Source organism: Typopeltis vanoorti, chromosome 9 (genome assembly GCF_054136105.1).
Source record: "Typopeltis vanoorti isolate ZY-2024b chromosome 9, IOZ_Tvanoo_1.0, whole genome shotgun sequence".
NCBI lineage: Eukaryota > Metazoa > Arthropoda > Arachnida > Uropygi > Thelyphonidae > Typopeltis > Typopeltis vanoorti.
The window spans coordinates 97,908,811-97,930,678 of NC_143557.1; the positions used below are offsets into that span (position 1 = coordinate 97,908,811).

Genomic DNA, 21,868 nt, shown 5'->3' on the forward strand with positions numbered 1-21,868 from the left:
AATTCACCACATAATTCACCACATAAGCAACCTTATGGGAAACTCGTAATAAAGGTGGAGTAAGCTCCAAATCACTTTTCTTAGTATTTTCCATAATGTAAAGCACATCTTCTAGACATGTATCATAAATAAACCTTTGGCTCTCTATTTCAGTAACACATGATGGTTTATTTATTTTCAGTTACAATCTAGAAATTATTGAACAAAGAATAATAATAAAAAAAAAAACTAAATCATACTATACTGACATCGGATTTTCATGGCATCGGATAAGAAAATCACTTTTCTTAGTATTTTCCATAATGTAAAGCACATCTTCTAGACATGTATCATAAATAAGCCTTTGGCTCTCTATTTCAGTTACCTGATGGTTTATTTATTTTCAGTTACAATCTAGAAATTATTGAACAAAGAATAATAATTAAAAAAAAACTAAACCATACTATACTGACATCGGAGGCCGCGGTATCACTCAGATACAATTTACTGTCAAATATCACAAACCATTACATAACATGTGTTAAACCAAACTGATAGCAAAAACAGTGGGGAATATCACTCATAACATATGAATGCGCAGCTACTCATGACCTCCAAGCTATACACTGAATTGTGTAAGAATATTTATAATAAACATATTGCATGTATCTGTCAGATCAGCTCCGAGCTCCGCAGGGTTAAAAGCACATTAATCAAAACTCTTGCCGCATATATCAAGGGATTGCAGCATTTAATTTCACCACATTAATCAAATCCCGCCTTAAGCAAGGGATACCTGTAATTCGTAAATGGTTAAACCAGAGTAACAGATAAAACTATGAAGTAAACTTGCAATGAAGTAAAACTCAAAAGTGACATGCTCATAACCATTTACGAATTAATTGATTCTAAGTGAAGACTTGGCAACACTGTTACCAAGTCTTTACTTAGTTCAGAGAAAAGGATGAAGAGCAAAAATTTTCAAATTTTAAAAAGAAAACTATCCACATGAGAAAATGTTACGTTAGGATCATGATTTGTAAACGATCAATGCAATACAATGACAGTGCAAGGATTGATGGATCCATAATAATAAAAAATAGTGTTATTTATATGGGACTAGTTCCAGGACCAAAAAAGGCAGATGAAATCTGCAAGAAAATGAAGGTAACAGGGATGATGAATCAGGGTTTCACTGTAGTTTTATAGGCAACAAATCAGAATGGAATAGGTAATATGAACTATAATTGTGGCCTAGGGACTACTGCACCTCATGTACACTAATACCAGAAGCATCTGGACAAAAGGAAGAGTTTTTAGCATTTTTTAGATTTTCTTGGCCAGAAGTTATTGGCATTAGTGAGACATGACCAACAGAAGATGTTATAGTTAGTGGGATAGAATGCAATTGGTATAGTATTATCGGAGAGGATTGAGAAAGAACAGAATGGACAGAGAGAGAGAGATGGGTATTGCTGATGATAGTAGATGAACTGCAGCTAAAAGGACTAGAATTTCAGCAGGAGTTCAGTTAATGTCATGCATTTGAGGCCATCGGATGCAAAGAATGTTGTGTATGGTATACATCAGCAATGCAGAGTGAGTGATTCTTATGGGAAGCTTCAACTATGGGAACATAGATTGGAAGGAGGAAAGGACAAATGGGTGGATGGAAATAACTTCTAAGGAATAACTACCTCAGGCAGCATGTAATGGAAGGTACCAATGATTTAAGAGTGCTTGACCTAGTAATTGCATCCGAGGATTTGTCTATAATCAAAGTGGCTATATTGCTACCAATTCATTTGTATGAGTGAGCATGTGGTCTTGACCTGGCAGATGGCTAAAGGGTGAAATTTTTAGTTAAGGAGTATCACTGCAATTTCCAAGCTGGTAATTACAACAAGCTCAGGAGACTGCATAAGAAATTGCATGTTCATAGTGCATAAGAAATGGTATAGGGATGTTTGAAGGAAGTAGTTGCAGACTGCATATCTAAAGTCAGGAGGATAAATAAATTGAAAATTAAATGGATGTGTAGCAGCATCATTAAGTTGTTGTTGTAGTTGTGTACCATCCAGTAATTTCATCTCTTGGTGATCTTGTAAACAGAGGCTCTCCATCCCACTCAGCCTCTTGTCCTTTCTTTCAGCAATTGTAAGTTCCAGTTGGTAAGTTATTTTTATTGGAAGTTTATTTTGCACTTGGCTAGGCTAAAATAAATTTAGTTTAATCCTTTATCCAAGTTTAATCAAACAAAGTTTGCGCCTGAAAATATCTTCAGGACTGAGGTAAGGTGTGCAACACCAGGGAGATAAAAGATAAAATAGATCTGGTGTTGCACCACCTTACCTCAGTCCTGAAGATATTTTCAGGCGCAAACTTTGTTTGATTAAACTTGGATAAAGGATTAAACTAAATTTATTTTAGCCTAGCCAAGTGCAAAATAAACTTCCAATAAAAATAACTTACCAACTGGAACTTACAATTGCTGAAAGAAAGGACAAGAGGCTGAGTGGGATGGAGAGCCTCTGTTTACAAGATCACCAAGAGATGAAATTACTGGATGGTACACAACTACAACAACAACTTAATGATGCTGCTACACATCCATTTAATTTTCAATTTATTTATCCTCCTGACTTTAGATATGCAGTCTGCAACTACTTCCTTCAAACATCCCTATACCATTTCTTATGCACTATGAACATGCAATTTCTTATGCAGTCTCCTGAGCTTGTTGTAATTACCAGCTTGGAAATTGCAGTGATACTCCTTAACTAAAAATTTCACCCTTTAGCCATCTGCCAGGTCAAGACCACATGCTCACTCATACAAATGAATTGGTAGCAATATAGCCACTTTGATTATAGACAAATCCTCGGATGCAATTACTAGGTCAAGCACTCTTAAATCATTGGTACCTTCCATTACATGCTGCCTGAGGTAGTTATTCCTTAGAAGTTATTTCCATCCACCCATTTGTCCTTTCCTCCTTCCAATCTATGTTCCCATAGTTGAAGCTTCCCATAAGAATCACTCACCCTGCATTGCTGATGTATACCATACACAACATTCTTTGCATCCGATGGCCTCAAATGCATGACATTAACTGAACTCCTGCTGAAATTCTAGTCCTTTTAGCTGCAGTTCATCTACTATCATCAGCAATACCCATCTCTCTCTCTCTGTCCATTCTGTTCTTTCTCAATCCTCTCCGATAATACTATACCAATTGCATTCTATCCCACTAACTATAACATCTTCTGTTGGTCATGTCTCACTAATGCCAATAACTTCTGGCCAAGAAAATCTAAAAAATGCTAAAAACTCTTCCTTTTGTCCAGATGCTTCTGGTATTAGTGTACATGAGGTGCAGTAGTCCCTAGGCCACAATTATAGTTCATATTACCTATTCCATTCTGATTTGTTGCCTATAAAACTACAGTGAAACCCTGATTCATCATCCCTGTTACCTTCATTTTCTTGCAGATTTCATCTGCCTTTTTTGGTCCTGGAACTAGTCCCATATAAATAACACTATTTTTTATTATTATGGATCCATCAATCCTTGCACTGTCATTGTATTGCATTGATCGTTTACAAATCATGATCCTAACGTAACATTTTCTCATGTGGATAGTTTTCTTTTTAAAATTTGAAAATTTTTGCTCTTCATCCTTTTCTCTGAACTAAGTAAAGACTTGGTAACAGTGTTGCCAAGTCTTCACTTAGAATCAATTAATTCGTAAATGGTTATGAGCATGTCACTTTTGAGTTTTACTTCATTGCAAGTTTACTTCATAGTTTTATCTGTTACTCTGGTTTAACCATTTACGAATTACAGGTATCCCTTGCTTAAGGCGGGATTTGATTAATGTGGTGAAATTAAATGCTGCAATCCCTTGATATACGCGGCAAGAGTTTTGATTAATGTGCTTTTAACCCTGCGGAGCTCGGAGCTGATCTGACAGATACATGCAATATGTTTATTATAAATATTCTTACACAATTCAGTGTATAGCTTGGAGGTCATGAGTAGCTGCGCATTCATATGTTATGAGTGATATTCCCCACTGTTTTTGCTATCAGTTTGGTTTAACACATGTTATGTAATGGTTTGTGATATTTGACAGTAAATTGTATCTGAGTGATACCGCGGCCTCCGATGTCAGTATAGTATGGTTTAGTTTTTTTTTAATTATTATTCTTTGTTCAATAATTTCTAGATTGTAACTGAAAATAAATAAACCATCAGGTAACTGAAATAGAGAGCCAAAGGCTTATTTATGATACATGTCTAGAAGATGTGCTTTACATTATGGAAAATACTAAGAAAAGTGATTTTCTTATCCGATGCCATGAAAATCCGATGTCAGTATAGTATGATTTAGTTTTTTTTTTTATTATTATTCTTTGTTCAATAATTTCTAGATTGTAACTGAAAATAAATAAACCATCATGTGTTACTGAAATAGAGAGCCAAAGGTTTATTTATGATACATGTCTAGAAGATGTGCTCTACATTATGGAAAATACTAAGAAAAGTGATTTGGAGCTTACTCCACCTTTATTACGAGTTTCCCATAAGGTTGCTTATGCTTGCATCCACCGAAACTTTTAGTTTCTACATAATCGGCACGAAACACTTGTAGTTTCTATATTCAGCTATGAAATAATGTTGGATTCAATATCCACTTAATTTGTGCCATCATCTATTATATTTGCAGGGTTTTTTCTTTATGTTTTATTGCTTGTTTGCCGAGGTCTGGAGAGTCATTTTGCTTGTTATCGTAGAATTTATGCCAAAAAGAAAATAACTAAAACTGTTCAAAAAACTCTTGATAACTTCATTCGATAAAAAAAATTGCTGTAAATAATGTAGGTACAAGTATTTATTAAACATTTACTTTGCATTTATTTTTTATCTTTCCTAAAAGAGTACCATATAAAACTAATCATTAATATAGTAATCGATCATGGACGAATTGTAATTTTTACCATTGATTATTAGATTTGATTAACACAATTTTGATATACGTGGTAACATCGAGGGATTAAGTAACCATATTAATCGAGGGATACCTGTAATTTGTTCCTGTTTTTATTATGGTATTTCATATTTTATTCCTGTTATTGTTTCATTTGCTTTGTTCCTGTTATTTATTTTATTGTTATCCTTGGACCATGTCCCAACCTAAAAAGCAAGCGAGAGCTCTGCCTGAGTAATTGAAAATAGTAGAGGGGTTAGAAAAAAATCCTGGAGAAGAAGATGGCAAACCAGATGTTGTGTGTGCCAAGCTTTGCCGAGATGTATGAAGAACTGATGAAAGTAAAAGCTTTATTTTACACACACACACACACACACACAGCACTGGTGACGATCGTAAAAGTGTTCTAGGCATTGAAAGATCATACTCTGAACTGAAGTGTAAAGCTTGCCCAAAACAAATGTCAAAGTTTTTTTTATGCAAGAAAAAGTGGTTTAAATATACTGTAATGTATTGTATACCATATTTCAGTGAATAATAATCATTAAATTGTTATCTATAATTTTAAATGGTTTTCCAGTACTATCATTTTCCCGTATATATATATATATATATATATATATATATATATAACGTTTTTGTTCTCCATCCTTCCATAATATGATGAAGGTTTCGCTGTACATTCAACTTTTTTATATTTTGCACTGAAATGGCACTGTTGTCTGCAAACACATTCATCATCTCTCCTAATCAATCAGTTTTCAGTCATTGCACCTCCAATTTCACTCCATTCAGCAGCATTTTTTTCCAGAAGTACAAACCATGAGAGCCTTATACAAGTCTCTTCATCCATCCAATTGATGCTACATATCCACAAACTCATCACATCGTTCCTTCCGCACTATGCACTGACTCATTTGTATTCCTGGCTTTCCTTCTCAACTCTCCTCTATCATACCATAATGAAACATGATTGTGTCACACTCTCCTCACCATATAAAATTCATTTTTCTTTCTCAGCTGTGTCACTTACCAGATGTTTCTGCAATCTCTCAAGCTTATGCTTTGTCCTGTGAAGGATGAGGCATAAAATTGTTATTAGCAACTGTGTGATGTTTTCTTTTAGAATTCCTAATACTGTAATGTTTACAACTTTGCAAATGTACATGATCAGATACCCACTACAGATAAGATAACTGTTACATAATGAAGTTTCAATTTGTTGTATATGAATTTGCCCTTACCTATTGCAAACTTTCTCTACATTGATGATGGTTTGCAATACACAAAATAAAATATTTATTTGCATGCTAAGAGTTTAATTTTATTGAATTTTTCTTTATTGTGATTATGTGTTTACTCTTTTTTTTTAATGGAATTACCACAGTTGTTTCTACACAAAAAATAAAAAAAAATATGCTTGTGCACATGTGTGTGCGTGTTACTAATATTACTAAACTACTGGGTTACTAAATAGATACTGAAAAAATGTGTTTGCTGATGGAATCAACTGCCAGAGTAGGTTATGAGTGCTATGTAAGTGAATGAGTTTAAAATGAGATATGACAGACATTGTGTAAATAATAATGTGATTACAATGGAACTCCAACAATGAGTCTTTAGAAACCATGGTAGTTCCCAAGGAGTAATTGTTATTATTATTACATGACACCTCCAAGAATATTCGAAGGAATCACTGTGTGAGGACACACCACTCTACTCTCTAACCCACTGTCTACACTATGTAATCCTTCATCTACACATACTATGCCATTATCATCATCTACACAATGCCATCTACTGCCCACTATCTTTTTTGTCTGTAAACTGCATATGTACTCTGGCTGATATGCTTGTATGAGGATGAAAAAACCTGACTTGCCAGGAGAAAAAGTTTAACCTGCTACCTTCATATGAGATCAGTTAACTCATCATCAACTGAAAAAGCCCATATAAAATTCCTTTAGTCACAACAACTGAACTCAGCTCTTTTCCAAATGAACACCTCCAATCATTTTTCCACTACGGAGGTGCTTCATAGGTGGTTTACAAACTACCTTCAAAACAGAAAGCATTTCACACTATCGGATCAAACTGAAGCAGAGAGCGACCAGTAACCTGTGGAGTACCACAGGGAGCTGTACTCTCCCCAACTCTATTCAACATTTACACGCACAATATTAATCAGCTACCACTCAAAGGTAAGATATTCCAATATGCAGACAATAGAGCAATAATATCCATCCACAATAACACAAGCATAGCCCAAACAAATATGCAACTTGACATAAATCTGATCATAGACTGGCTCACGAAAAACTCCATACACCTAAACCCAGAAAAGACAAAATTGATGATATTCAGAAATCCACTGAAGCGACCAGTTGATAACAAATATATAACCATCCAACATCCACTTTCCAACATAAAAAACACACAGAACAGCAAAATCACTCAGGTTGAAACAACATGATACCTTGGAATTTACTTTGATGCAGATATAAACTGGAATAGCCACATAAACCAAACCATCTACACAACAAACTCCAAACAATAAGTGGCAAACTCTACAGGTTAAAAGACATAGTTCCCATACGCCTAAAAACACTAATATACAAAGCACTATGCCAAAATATACTAAGATACGCTATAACAAAGTATGCTTTCTGTACACCCTACAAATTAAATAGATTAATGTCGCTAGTACAAAATGATAAAACTGATCTTTAAGGAACAAAGAGAAAATAACGACTTTATATATACTGCAATGTCAGAACACAAAATACTGACAGCAAAACATTTATGTCACTATGCAGCTTTACTAAAACATCATTTCGATGCCAACTACAGGACAGTCAGAAATACGCACCGTATAAAAAGACCTCAGACAACTAATTATATCACATATAAATACAATAATCACTACGGAAAGGCCACGTGAAACTTCTACATCCCAGACATGATAAACAAATTATCTTTTGAATACAGAAACCTTACAAACTACAACAGCCTGAAAAGAGCTCTTAATGAAACACAATATATTTGTTCAGGCTTCCAGTTCAGCGACGCATCAATACATTCCAAGTTATTGTGTGTGTGCGCACTTGCGTGCGTGCGAATTTCTCAATCATAGATTTCGTAACTTCCCAACACAACAAAAAAAAAAACAATAAATAATAACCAACTGGTGTCATCCTCAGATAAGCTTACATATAAGCTTCGAGGATGAAAGCAGAGAAATTAGTTCTCATCCAAGATGTATCATATGTAACCAAATGCATGTAATGTACATATCACATGTAAACCAATGTATGTAATGTAAGTATCATATGTAAACAAATGTAAGTAATGTATCACATGTAATCAAATGTATGTAATGTATGTAATAACTGTAACAAAAGTATGCAATATAGAGTGATTATATCTATTGATATTGTATATATAGAGTGTAAAAATTGCAAAGAACCATCTGCAATAATCATCATTATGATTATTATAATAATATATGTTGTAAACAGTTATTGTTATTATTATTATTCAAAAAAACTTTATGTATGAGAAAGTATTTGTTATGCATAATTGTGTTCTTATAATGTATGTAATTTATCTGAGAAATAATAATATTAAAGTATTAGTCATAATAGTAATACTAATATGTAGTATTACTATTGTCTGTGTGTCCATCATATTGAATACTGATCATACTGAGAATATGATGGTCTGTGTGTCCATCATATTCTCATTTCATTAAGATACCCAAGAAAATTAATTTATTGGTAATTTCCCTTTCAACGATGATTGGAGTTCTGAGTGCTGATGACTTTTAATAGAATTTCTTTTAAGTACTATATCCATGTAACCAGATGATAAATTCATCAGCAATATATCTGACTTACGCGACTTAGTTTTTTCTTGAAAAAACTGAGCAGTTTCAACCTTCTGTATCATTTATCAATGACAAAGAAAGTAGCGATTTCATAGAGGATGGCATCTATTAGTAAAAGGAGCCTACTGAGATAAAATAACTTACACAAACAACCAAGTTTTTGTTTATAGAGCAAGGTTCAGGGAATATGTAACCCTTACATGGGATTAAAAATACAACAAATTAAACCTGTGATGGTTGAGATTTACAAAAAAAAATGCTGCATGTTATCAGGAGAAAAGTGTTCTTTTTTAAATAATTCTAATATGTTTTATTTTTATTATTATTAAGAAAGACCTCCAGAAGGTCAGTGTCTTTTAGTCTCTTTCTTTTTTAAATAATTCTAATATGTTTTATTTTTATTATTATTAAGAAAGACCTCCAGAAGGTCAGTGTCTTTTAGTCTCTGTCATAACTTTTATTGAATTCATTCACTCTACCCGCATTCACCTTCAAGGGTGATCCATTCCAATCATACACTAGTCTCACAGGGGGGACCCAATGGAGTTTCTTTCATAGAGTCATCCAATCATGCACTACTCTATGAGAGAAAAAAAATGTATCACTCACCCTTCAACTACCATGAATGCCCTCTCATCCTCGCCCCATCTTTCAAACAATAAAAAAATTCTGCCTACTCATATCATGTATGATCCTTTCAGAAGTTTATAAATCACAATCATATCTTTCCCTTCTTTCTCCTGTTTGTTAGTATCTGCAAATCTAGTATCATAAATCTATCAATCTATCTAGTATCATAAATCTATCAATCTGTCTAGTATCATAAATCTATCAATCTATCTAGTATCATAAATCTATCAATCTACACTCCACAATCCCAATACCATCTTTAACACTCCTTTGCATCTTCTCAACTGTTCATACTTAACTTCATACTTAAAGTGAGGTCACATCAAAGCCTTGTAAAAAGGCAAAGTGACTTTCTTATCCTTACATATCAAGGTTCATTTCAGCATTGCAATTATCCTCAGAGTTGTATTTGCAGTCTTTGCTATATGGCCTAGAACCTCAACTTCCCATCTACTAAAACTCCAGAATTCCTAGCCTGATCAGTTTCTCCTAGCACATCACCAATATATATATATATATATATTTATTTATTTTTTTTTTAACTTGTTAAAATATACATTAGACGATAGGTAACAAGGATTATTCACATATTATAAGTATATATATTACAGAGAAAGAAACATTTTCCTTTCGGGTATACAATAGAGAATGCAATAAATGAATTCAAAATTTACAGTTCAGTTTCAGTCTGAGTTATCTTTCAGATGAAGCGTATTGTTGTCGTCAATCCAGAAGAGGGAACCAGTTGGATTCCCCTCCTCTATGAATTTTGCGACAGTTCTTGTTTCTTTGAAGTACTCAAGTTCCAATAAAAGCCTGCTTTTTAGTTTCTGACGGAGGATATACATGAGGGTTTGTGCAGTTTCAGTGATGGATGGGTGCTGGTTATTTCTTGTTTGTTTTAGGTAGAAGCTGTAGATGATGGCCTTAGTGCAGATGAAGAGGAAATTGCATGTTCTGTGTCTGTTTTCTTCTGTGTGGACTAAATTCCAGTAGTCTTCTTGGCTGTGTGCGTAGTTACAGGTGCTAGAAGCAGTATTCAGGGCATAGGTGATTATTATTATTATTCCTGATACCTCCAAGGAGTACGAACTCCTTGCAGGAGGACACCTACAACCGTCTCAACCACTACACCGTACCTCTACTACGAATCATCTCCATCAACACCATCTACCGCCCACCTCCACCACAACTATTATTTTTGTCTGTAAATTGCGTGTGTTCTAAAGGGCTGATTTGTCTGTATGTGGGATGAAAAACCCGAGTTTCCGGGGGAAAAACCCTGCTACCTCCATATGAGATCACGTTGTTTGCGGGATAGGTTAGATATGTGTGTTCCAAGGTACATGAAATGTCACAGAATAGACACAGATCCATTTCTCTTAGCTGAAATTTCTCTTAGCTTGAAATAGAGCTTTGAAGGAGTTGGCAAGATGTTATGCCATAGTCTCCAATGTATATCGAAATCTGGTTTGGCACACTTCGATTTACATGGCAGATCCCACTGAAAACTGAGTAGCATATGCAGCCTTGTAGATGAGAGGATTAAGGATGAATATAAGAAGGGCAGGGTTGGAGACACTGACATGAGGAAGTGGTATATTTTCTTGTAGTTGGAGGGAAGAATTGGAAATGAGGCTTCAGATTGTACAAGATGAAATATCGGCCGCGAGCAGTTTATAGAAGGAATACGGATTTCCTGAAGTGTAGCGATATCTGGATAGGCTTTTATAATGGAGGCTTGCAGCTGTTGGTATTGATTTTCAGTTTTTGGGTTCTTCATTGGTAGGCTTGTGAATGCTTTCCACTTTAGGGTCTGGGTTAGGAGGTCTCCTATGACTCTTATTCCTGCCCAGTTCCATGTAGGGAAAGGAAAGGGCTGGCCAGTTGTGAGACTTGTTATGTTTCTGTTCGAAAATAGTGGTTCTGTAAGTACAGCTGACTCTGTTGATCCTGTAAGTGTGTGATGAAGTCCTGTGTTTTTCCACCGCTGTAGAGCATCTTTGTAAAAATGAGGTAGTTTAGGAGGAGATGGTGCAGGACTAGCCATTTGGAGGATTGTGGAAAGTGTAAGTCCTCTGGTGGATGATTTCATGATGTAATCGAAGGTGGTTACATAAGTGTGATTGCATTGAAGTGTCTTTAGGAGGAGGATTATCCTGAAGGATCTAATCTTGTTTTCAAGGGAAATCAGGCCTTGACCTCCCTTGCTGAGTGGCTTGCAGAGTTGAGGGTATGTTGTCCAGTGAGTTTTGTTCCAGAGGAAATGTTTGATTTCCTTTTGAATGTGGTAGAGAAATTCTTCAGGAGGTGCGAGTACTTTGAGGGTATGCCATAAGACACTCGCAGCCATCTGGTTAACTATTAGTACTCTTCCTCTAAGTGCAGACATGGAACGAACGCTGTTCCATTTACCTAGTACCTGTTTAAAACAGTTGTGCAGCTGTGTCCAGTTCAGTGTGTTATATATTTTGGTGTTGCCAAGGTGCACACCTAAGTATCTTTGTCCTTCGTTTGACCAGGTACATTCGATCGGAGAATCATTTCTAGACTCCCATCTGCCTGACCCGTGGTTTTTGCAGAATTTAATTTGGCCCCCGAGGCTTGTGCATATAGTCAGTGTGCTTCCTCGGTTACTGTCATTTCCTCTTCATTTCGGACTATTACATAATATTAGATATTTCATTATACCAAAGTGCATAACTTTATGTTTACTAATGTTGAACTGACAATTTTTCCATGCCCACAATTCCAACTTATTCAAATCATTCTGCAAATAGTTCACATCAGTTGCATTTCTAATTATTTTGTCTATCTTTGCATCATCAGCAAACAAGTGCATGTCATCAGCCAATTCCTTCCCAATGTCACTGATGTAAAAACTAAATAACCACGAGCTTTGGTCACATTAAATGTTATGGACTCGAATCCACCCCCATCCCACACTTTTGAAATCTATCAGCGAGCAATTCTCTTATCCATGCTAATACTTTATAATCCCATATATTTCCAATTTATGTAACAGATTTGCATGCTGTATCCTATCAAATGCCTTACAAAGCCCAAAAGCATCATGGTGTATCCATTCTCCTTGTCTAATTCAACAGTAACATTATAAAATGTGAGCAAGTTGCTCAAACATGACCTTCCCATTAGTACGCCTATGCAGTTGATTGCAAAATAGAGATTCTCTGTTAACCCATTTCTGTATGTGAATGTTTACTAACTTTTCCAAAATCTTCATCACCACTCCAGAGATACTGATAGACGATAGTTAGACACATCAGCCTTACCACACTTGTTCAATGGGATACTTTTTTTTCCATTCTGTGAAATCTTCCCAGTTCTGAGATTCAAATCCCACAGTCTAGTTCAAAGGAACAACCAGTTTAGCCTAATAGCTTTTAGCATCTATGCTGATATCCTGTCAGTCCCTACTGCCAAGTTCTTATTCAGTTCGCTAGCAGCTTTAATACATTGTTCTTATACACCCGATTTTTTTAATCCAACGAAGAAGTAGCAATGCATTTAATGTTGCATACACTACACCAGTTGGATGACTTTCAGCAAAATGAGCCATCATTACTTGAGCAATCTCCTGCATTTGTACCCTACGTACCATCCCCAATGTTGAGAGTTATTTTTCACCATTCTTTCTTTTACTTGCAATGTAATGATAGAGTTCTTCTCGGTTGCATTTAGCTTGCAGACCCAGTTTCTTTTCATACTTGGACTTTGCTTTCCATAGAATTATAGTTGTAACTTTTCTGGTATGCTCTTTATAATTGTCATAACTGACATGATCCTTATGTACACAGTATTTCTTCAACATGATCTTTTTCTTAATAATTTTTTGCTTAATAAGATTTCACATTCATTTCTCTCTTATTCTGTTTATTCTCTGAACTCTAGACACATTCTGATACTGCATCACTGAAGTATTTTTGAAATACTTCCCAGGAATTTACTGATGTCCTTCCCATCTAGAAATCAATACAATGCCATGGAACCTAGCATGCTCCTCAGCCATAATTTTTTTTTATATAGTTCAGCATGCAATCTTTTCTGACACTATGAATGAACATCCATTATCTTAGCTACTTTCAAAGTCAGTACAGAATGATCATTGCCTTCAACTGGAGGTAGATCAGCCATGTCTACCTGAAGCTCGTCTGACATTATAATCAAATCTAACATTCTTTTTTTTAGTTCAAGTTCCTTCTATCACATATGCTTGAGGAGGTTGTCTCATAATAGCTCAATAAATTTGATTTTATTCTTCTCATGAGATTTCACAGCATTCTAGTCAATGTTTGGATCACTCAAGTCATCCATGTTGATTATTCAATTAGCACCCATCATGTTTATTTGTTAATGCATTTCATTGTCATTAACAACTGATCTACCAGCTCTATAACAACACTCCACTATGTATTTGATCTAGTTACAAGGGTAGTCTGAAAAGTTCTTGGCCTTGACCATATATGGCAACACTATCGGCAAGTTTTTTTGTTTTTTTTCCTAAGTTGGTACATCTGTAATAAGCATCCATGTGAAATTGCAAGTCATTCTATCAAGTAGTTTGTTTTTTCCAGTTGCCTGAAGCAAAACTGTTGTCTATATCCCTTGAAATGGATAAAATTGAGTATCATGCAGTTATAAAATTCTTTGTAAAAAAAGGTTTAACGGCAAAAGAAATTCATTCGAAGTTCATAAAAGTTTATGGGCACTCTTCTCCTTCGTTTTCGACAACTAAGAAATGGGTGGCCGAGTTTAAACATGACTGGACCAGTTTTGAAGATGATCCACGTGAAGGACGTCCAAAAAGTGTAACAACACCAGAAATCATTGATCAAGTGCACAACACGGTATTGGATGACCGGCGAGTCAAAGTGCATGAAACTGCTGAGACTATAGGCATTTCAAAAGAATGTGTAGGATATATTCTGCATGAAGAATTGCATATGAAAAAGCTTTGAACAAGATGCGTGCTGCTCTTGCTCATAGCAGATCAAAAAAGCACTCAAATGAAAATCTCTGAACAGTGCTTGGAGTGTTTTAACAAGAATAAAACTGATTTTGCACATCAATTTATTACTATGGATGAGACTTGGATTCACCATTACACACCAGAATCCAAACAGCAGTCAAAACAGTGGAACAGAAGCTGGTTGTTCAGCACCAAAGAAGACAAAGTCAGTTTCATCAGCAGGAAAGGTCACTGCATCGGTGCTTTGGGATGCTAAAGGCATTTTGTTTATTAATTATTTTGAAAAGGGTAAAACAATAACTTGGGAATATTATTCTGATTTTTTAACCAGACTAGACGAAAACATTCATGAGAAAAGACCCATTTTGCAGAAGAAAAAAAATCATCTTTCATCAGGAAAGTGCACCTGCCCACAAAGGTGTTTTGGCAATGTGAAAATTAAGGGATCTGCACTATAAATTGCTGGAACGTCCACCCTGTTTCCCAGATTTGGTTCAATCTGACTTCTATCTCTTCCCAAAACTAAAACTCATCCTCACTGGTCAGCGTTTTTCTTCGAATCAAGAGGTGATTGCGTCTATATACAAGTAGTCTAATCGTAAAGATATTTCACACATAAGCTTTGTTTGCTTACACTTGGATAAAGGAACTAAATAAGAATATAATTCTTGGCATTTTTAATTTAATTGTTTCTAGTATAGAAATCATAACTTTCTACCCTAACTAGAATCAAATCATTCAATCTCATTAGAACACCCTCCCACACCTCCTCTCCTAAAGGACAAAAAAAATAATTTAGAGCTGGATAACGTGACACAACATTCAGAGTTCAGTGGATTTTTGGCAATATCTTTTAAGCAGTGTGACTACAAGGAGACTTATGCTGATAATCATAGAATATCTATGATCATCATGTCAGACTGATAGCAATATCATTTTACTTTATATTTTTGCAATCCAAGTAAAAGACTGATATAATCACAAAAGATCACAGGATCTCAAATATAATATGTTAAATTATTTTTGAATGAGACCCCACCCCCATACATGAAATTAACTAGAGCAGCAGTTTCCCACTTATTTTAATCGTGGAACCCTTTTCACCTTCAAAAAAATTTTGGAACCCTGAACAATTTTTACTGATTATAAATAAAACAAATCAAAAATATTTTTTTCGAAAATACAAAAAAAAAAAATAAATAAAATAATAATAATAATAATAATAATAATGGAAAAGCAAATATTAATTCAAACTGGTAATTAATGTTAAGGATTAAACTTCTTTTCTTTCAATATTCTTTCAAAATTTAGTTTAATTGTGGACAGCTGAATTCTAATTCAGGAGTGGCATCCAACTTCTGTAGTTTGTTTTTATCACAGTGTACAGTGAAAATCTATGACTTAGTGATGCTTCATATTGACAAACAGCACTTTCCTTTTTCTCGATTCATCTGTTACACAAGTAATGTTAATGCCTTGATCTGTATTGTTGTCAGTAGCTGCTTTACCAGTCTCCTTCATGTTTTACAAGGGAGGTCATGTTTTAGTAATCTACTTACTTATTACAATAAAGTAACCGCTCCCTTGGACAGAGGAGAAAGATACATAGTAATATACTTATCTGGATATCGCTCCCCCATACACAACTTGTTGTGCATAGGGGAGCGATATCCAGAAGAAGGAAAATCACTAGTGGAGTGCCTCGGGGGTCTGTTTTAGGGCCATTACTGTTTAACTTGTATATTAATGATAATGGTGAAGATTTGGATGGAGATATTCAGTTGTTTGCAGATGATGCAAAGTTGGGACGAACCATGAAGAGTAGTAAAGATGTTGTGGCCTTAGAAGACTTGAATAAATTGAGTGATTGGGCAAGCAAATGGGGATGTGAGTTCAGCGTTGCAAAATGTAAGGTTTTAAAATTTGGAAAACAAAGATGGGATGGAGAATTTATACTTGGTGAGGATATATTGTTGGAGGTGGAAGAAGTAAGAGATCTGGGGGTGATAGTGGATAAACATCTAAAATTTAGTGGACACAAAGCCAAAATTGTGAAGAAAACACAAACGCTTCTGGAAATGATGCGGAGGACACTGACGTGTAGAAGTAGGGAGATTCGTGTTCTGTTGTATAAGACTTTGATTAGACCACACATGGACTATTGTGCCCAGATTTGGTCATCTAGTTTTCAGAAGGATGAAGAGATGTTGGAAAGGGTCCAAAGGTGACTGACTAAGGTAGTTTCTGATCTCAGGAATGTCGAGTATGAGGAAAGATTGAGATGTAATTTACAGAGTCTGGTGGACAGGAGGAAGAGGGGAGATATGATAGAGACCTACAAGTTGGTAAGGAGTTGTTATAGGATCAATGCTGGAGAAGTTCTACAGAAAATAGTGGGAGATTGGGGGAGAACCAGAGGTCATCCCTGGAAACTGTATAAAGAGGGTGGGAGTAGGGGAGTAAGAGGGAGGTTTTTTTCGTACAGAGTTGTAAATGATTGGAATGCCTTGCCTGAGAGTGTGGTGTCTGCAAGGAGTTTGAATGTGTTCAAGGCATGGTATGATGAGCTGTGTGTGTGTATGATAAAAGGACCTCCCAGATGAGTCTTTGACTCCATGAGGTCTTGGGGTAATAATAATAATAATTTAATATAATCATATAATATTCTAATATAATTACAGTTATAAAATAAATGAACAATGAATGTATAAACTTACCAATTATAAATTAAATTCATAATTGGCAAGTTGGTACTTTCTGGCTTTTAAAAAAGAGAATTACCTTTTCAGCTTCTTCAAGAGCTTGTGTAAGTCCAACAACATCATTTCTATCTGTTTCAGTGACTAATATGTTTTGCTGTTCACTCCGTATGCCAGACTTCCTTCTGATTAATGGAGGGGTTATGTTTTTCTGACCATCCTCACTATGCACTATCATTTGATCATTCAGAACATCTGAGAATTTCTTTCTAATTGATGGAGATGTTATTTTTTTTTGGACATCCTCACTGTGCCCTTTCATCTGTTTGTTTGATATTCCTATTACTTTCTTTGTCATAGGAGGAGATGCTACTTTTTGCTGACAGTCCTTACTGTGGTCTATTTTTAAATCTGATTGAAAAGTAGTAGTTGATTCTGTACTGGATTTTGTTTTACAGCACATACCACAGATACGAATATCTGGTGAATTGAGATAAGTACAATATTCACACTGCCATTTAGAAGATAATGAAGAACTGATAGTCTCACCTTGATAAAATGATGATGTAGATTGAGCTATAATTCAAAACAAGAAATATATATATACAACAGTATATTTTTAATGTGTTAATATAATATCTGTCTTAAATAAGATATAAATGAATGAAACAATTCAGAAACAAAACTCCATTCCAGTGACAAATATATATATAATAGGGACAGATGAATTAACCCAGTTTTCATGCCTACAATCTTCATTTTATTTAATTGTGTGCATATCTGACATGTTGCTATAGTACAAGGGGATACAAAAAGATGTATTATACCATGAGTGGGCAGATAAGCACAATATCTCATTGCGTAAGCTTCTGTGAAGAAAGGACGTATTAGAATCACTATTTTATGACATTAAACTACGTGGTAGTTTCTTTTTGACTTCTTTCTGTGTTGTTTAATACCAGAAAATAGTGTTTCTAAAGATAAATACAATAGTTGCAGGCAAGTAATTGTTATAATTATTATAGGGGACTTCAACTATAAGAACATAGTTTGGAAAGAGGAAAGGGTGCAAGCAGGGAAACAGAATTTATACAATTACTAAGGAATAATTAATTAAATCAGCATGTGATGGAGGGACCAGGTTAGATAGTGGTGGATCCAGTAACAGCATCAGATGTATCCATAACAGAGACAACCACTATACTTCTGAATGGAGAGAGTGATCATGCAGTCTTATTCTAGGAGGTTTTTAAATATGGAATTTTCTGTTAAGAAGTGGATGAACTACAGTGGAACTATATAGTCATAGATTATGGCAAACTTAGGAGGCATCTGGAAGCAGCGTCGAAAAATGTTAGTAATACATGAGAATAGTCAGGGGTATTTGAGGAAAACAGTACCAGATTGTATACCCAAGGTAAAGAGGGAAAAACAATCAGGAAGTTAAATGGATGAGTAGCATTATTAAGTGAGACCTGCTAAAAAAGAAAAGACTGTGGAAAAATTATAAAGAAAAAAATAATCAGCATGTCATGAGAAATACAAAGTTCAGGACAGGAGGGCAAAACCAGATTATGAGAGGAAATTAGCTGAGCAGGCCAAAGGAAAACCCAAAGAGTTCTACTTTCACTACATACTGAGTAAGAAGGATAACTTTAATTAGAAGAAAGCGTTGAATTATTAAGTAATCACTTTGCAAAGATGTATCATCCAAGGATTCATGACAGAGATTGATTGGGAGAAGAGATATAGATAAACAGGCAAAGATGTTCATCTGTGTGTGTAAGAGAATATGTAAGAGAACTGGTAGCACATCTCATCTGACCAACTGTTTAATTTAAACTACAGCTCTGGCAAAGTTCTAAGGGAATGGAAAGAGGACAAGATTTTTCCATTACATAAAAAAAACTCCAAGGCAGAAGTAGAAAATTACAGACCAACTGGTATCTTGATAGTATAAGGCATAGATGGCGAACCTGTGGCATGTCTGAGAATTTTGCTGGCACGTCAACGATTTACAGGTGATATCCTTTTATATGCTTATAAATTATTCAACCTTTTTTTTTTTAATTGTTACAATATGTACAAGTTAAATTTTGTTTTACATGAGAGAGCAGCTATGAAGACATGCATATGATTGGTGTGGTATTAACAAAAGATCACGCGACCCAAAGACAAAGGCAACCAAGAAGTGTTGAGTTGAAATGCTAACTCTCTTCAATCGAATTCCATAACATCTGAAACTGTCATAACAACATTCACTATATATTTCTTAGTTTTAATACATTCACGATGGGGTATTGTTTATGGTTCCTTTGAAAATTCTCATTACAGGTAGGCTCAGCTCACAAAGTTTCAACCCTTGGTTGATTTTTTATTGCTGCTTGTTTGAGTTGGCAGACAAACTCGCACGCGCATTATATGTACAGTGACCATATTTTTTTGGAGAAAATAAAGGACAAATCAGAAATTGTTTCATAATAAATAAATAATTGTTTCATCCTGTCACCAAGCTCTCCTCACTCACATGTGAGAAGAGCTTGGTGACAGGATGCATTGTCATCGTAGAGCATCCAGTTTTTCGTGTGCCACAGATCCGGTCACTTTCGCCGAATGTCCTCCCTCAGATGCCTTAAAACCTGGCAGTAGAACTCGCTATTGACGGTCTGGCCCCTGGGGACAAATTCTCGATGCACAATTCCGCAAATGTCGAAAAAGACGATGAGCATGTGCTTGGCAAGCTGCGAACCTGCCTCGCCTTTTTCGGTTGTGGAGATGATGAGATTCTTCCACTGTGAAGACTGTTGCTTCGTCTCAAGGTTGTATCCATACACCCAAGTTTCGTCAGTGGACAGGTCATCCACAGTATACTGATGGAGTCTTGGCAGACTTCGAAGCAGTGTTCCTTCTGCTTCTGGGTCAGCAGCCTGGGGACAAACTTGGCAGCAACACGGCGCATATTCAAATCAAATGTGAGGATTGTCTGGACTGTAACATATGATACATCGACAATGGCAGCAATGTTGTGGAGTGTTCTCCAATGATCCTCATCCACAAGTTGCTGAATGGTTTCGACATTTTCGGGTGTTGAGCTCGTTGAAGGTCTTCCTGATCTTTCATCATCTTCCAGTGATGTTCTTCTGCTCTTGAAGCATGCGTGCCACTCCAAACACCTCGAACGACTCATTGCAGTGAACTTGCTGAATTATGTCAAATGTCTCTGTGGCAGATTTGCCCAGTTTCACACAGAATTTCATGTTCACTCTTTGTTCTAACTTGCTGTCCATGATGAAATCGCAGACGTGGTAATGCACGTGGTCAGAATAGCACAGCTCCCGATGTACACAGGACGATGTCTTTTGGCACACTGACTTATGAAGGTCAGTGCTCCCTGTGACTGTGCGTGCAGCCTTGTGCTGCCATCTGTTGGCATGTTACAAATTTGATACCACCTTATAAGTGGATTTTGATCGGTCCAGATGTATTGTTGTGATAACTGAAACTACCATCTTGAGTGAATATTATATCATCTGCGAAAAGCATATAAGAAAGAAATTATAGATCCTGTGTACACTGTTGTAGAAACCACTGACAAAATACCAACTGAAGATCATAATTATCTAGCAAAAATCCTTTAATCCACTAAATATGATATGATCTGGAGTTGATGATTGATAGAAACCTGAAGTTTAGGGGTCATATTGCAAAGGTGGTGAAGGTAACACAGAGGATTGTTGCAATTATGAGAAGGACACTGACCTGCAGAGATAAGAGGGTTATCATTCCGTTGTATAAGTCTCTGATCAGACCACACTTGGACTATTGTTCTCCGATTTGGTTCCCAGGATTTGAAGGGGATAAATTAACTGTGGAAAGGATACAAAGATGGATGACAAAGATGGTTTCAGGACTGTACAAGGATAGTTATGAAGATCGGCTGAGGGAATGTGGGCCGCAGAGTTTGGTGGATAGAAGAAGGAGAGGTGATATGATTGAGACTTTTAAACTGTTGAGAGGTGGTTACAGGGTTGACGCTGGGGAGTTTTCGCTTGGCTGAACAGCGGGAAGGAGTGATGACAAGAGGTCATCCCTGGAAGTTACGAAAGGAAACTGTGAGCAGAGGGTGAGGAGTGGTTTCTTTACATGGAGGGTGGTTGAACCTCGGAATGCATTGCCTGATGGAGGGGTGAGAGCGAGAACGGTCAATGAGTTTAAGGAGTAGTATGATAGACTGTGTTTCTTAGGGTGGACCTCTCCTTGATGAGACTTGACAGACTTTATGTTCTTAGGAAGGACCTCCCACGATGAGTCTTTTGACTCCATGGGAGGCCTGAATAATAATAATAACAACAATAGAAGAAAATAATGACTACACCAAACTTTTACAAGTTAGATATGCAATAAAACAGATGAAAAACAATAAAGCACTAGGCATTGATATTATCCCTACTGAACTGTGGTCACATGGAGGCAGTACATCAATAGAATATTTAACAACCCTATTCAATAAAATACTACAAACAGGAGAGATCCCAGATGACTGGAGAACTGGAAAGATCATCCCAATATACAAGAAAGGAGACAAAAGAGACTGCAGAAATTACAGACCAATCACAATTTACTCTCCCACACCTATAAAATATTCATAAGAATTATACAAAATAGATTAAAAAACACCTACGAAGCACTGATA

The 21,868-nt window shown here is 35.8% G+C and overlaps 1 protein-coding gene across 5 annotated transcripts in view; it reads right to left on the minus strand.

Annotated features, from left to right (window-relative positions):
* Window positions 1-21,868, minus strand: part of LOC150103285 (uncharacterized) — a 454,389-nt gene that overhangs the window by 290,799 nt on the left and 141,722 nt on the right. For all 5 annotated transcript variants that reach the window (XR_016548822.1, XM_090397913.1, XM_090397914.1 and 2 more), the window contains exon 9: window positions 17,258-17,751. Coding sequence is in view for 4 of the 5 variants with exons in the window: in XM_090397913.1 (XP_090254039.1) it covers window positions 17,258-17,751 (494 nt within the window). In the remaining variant the exon portion in view is untranslated. The remainder of the gene's footprint in view (window positions 1-17,257; window positions 17,752-21,868) is intronic.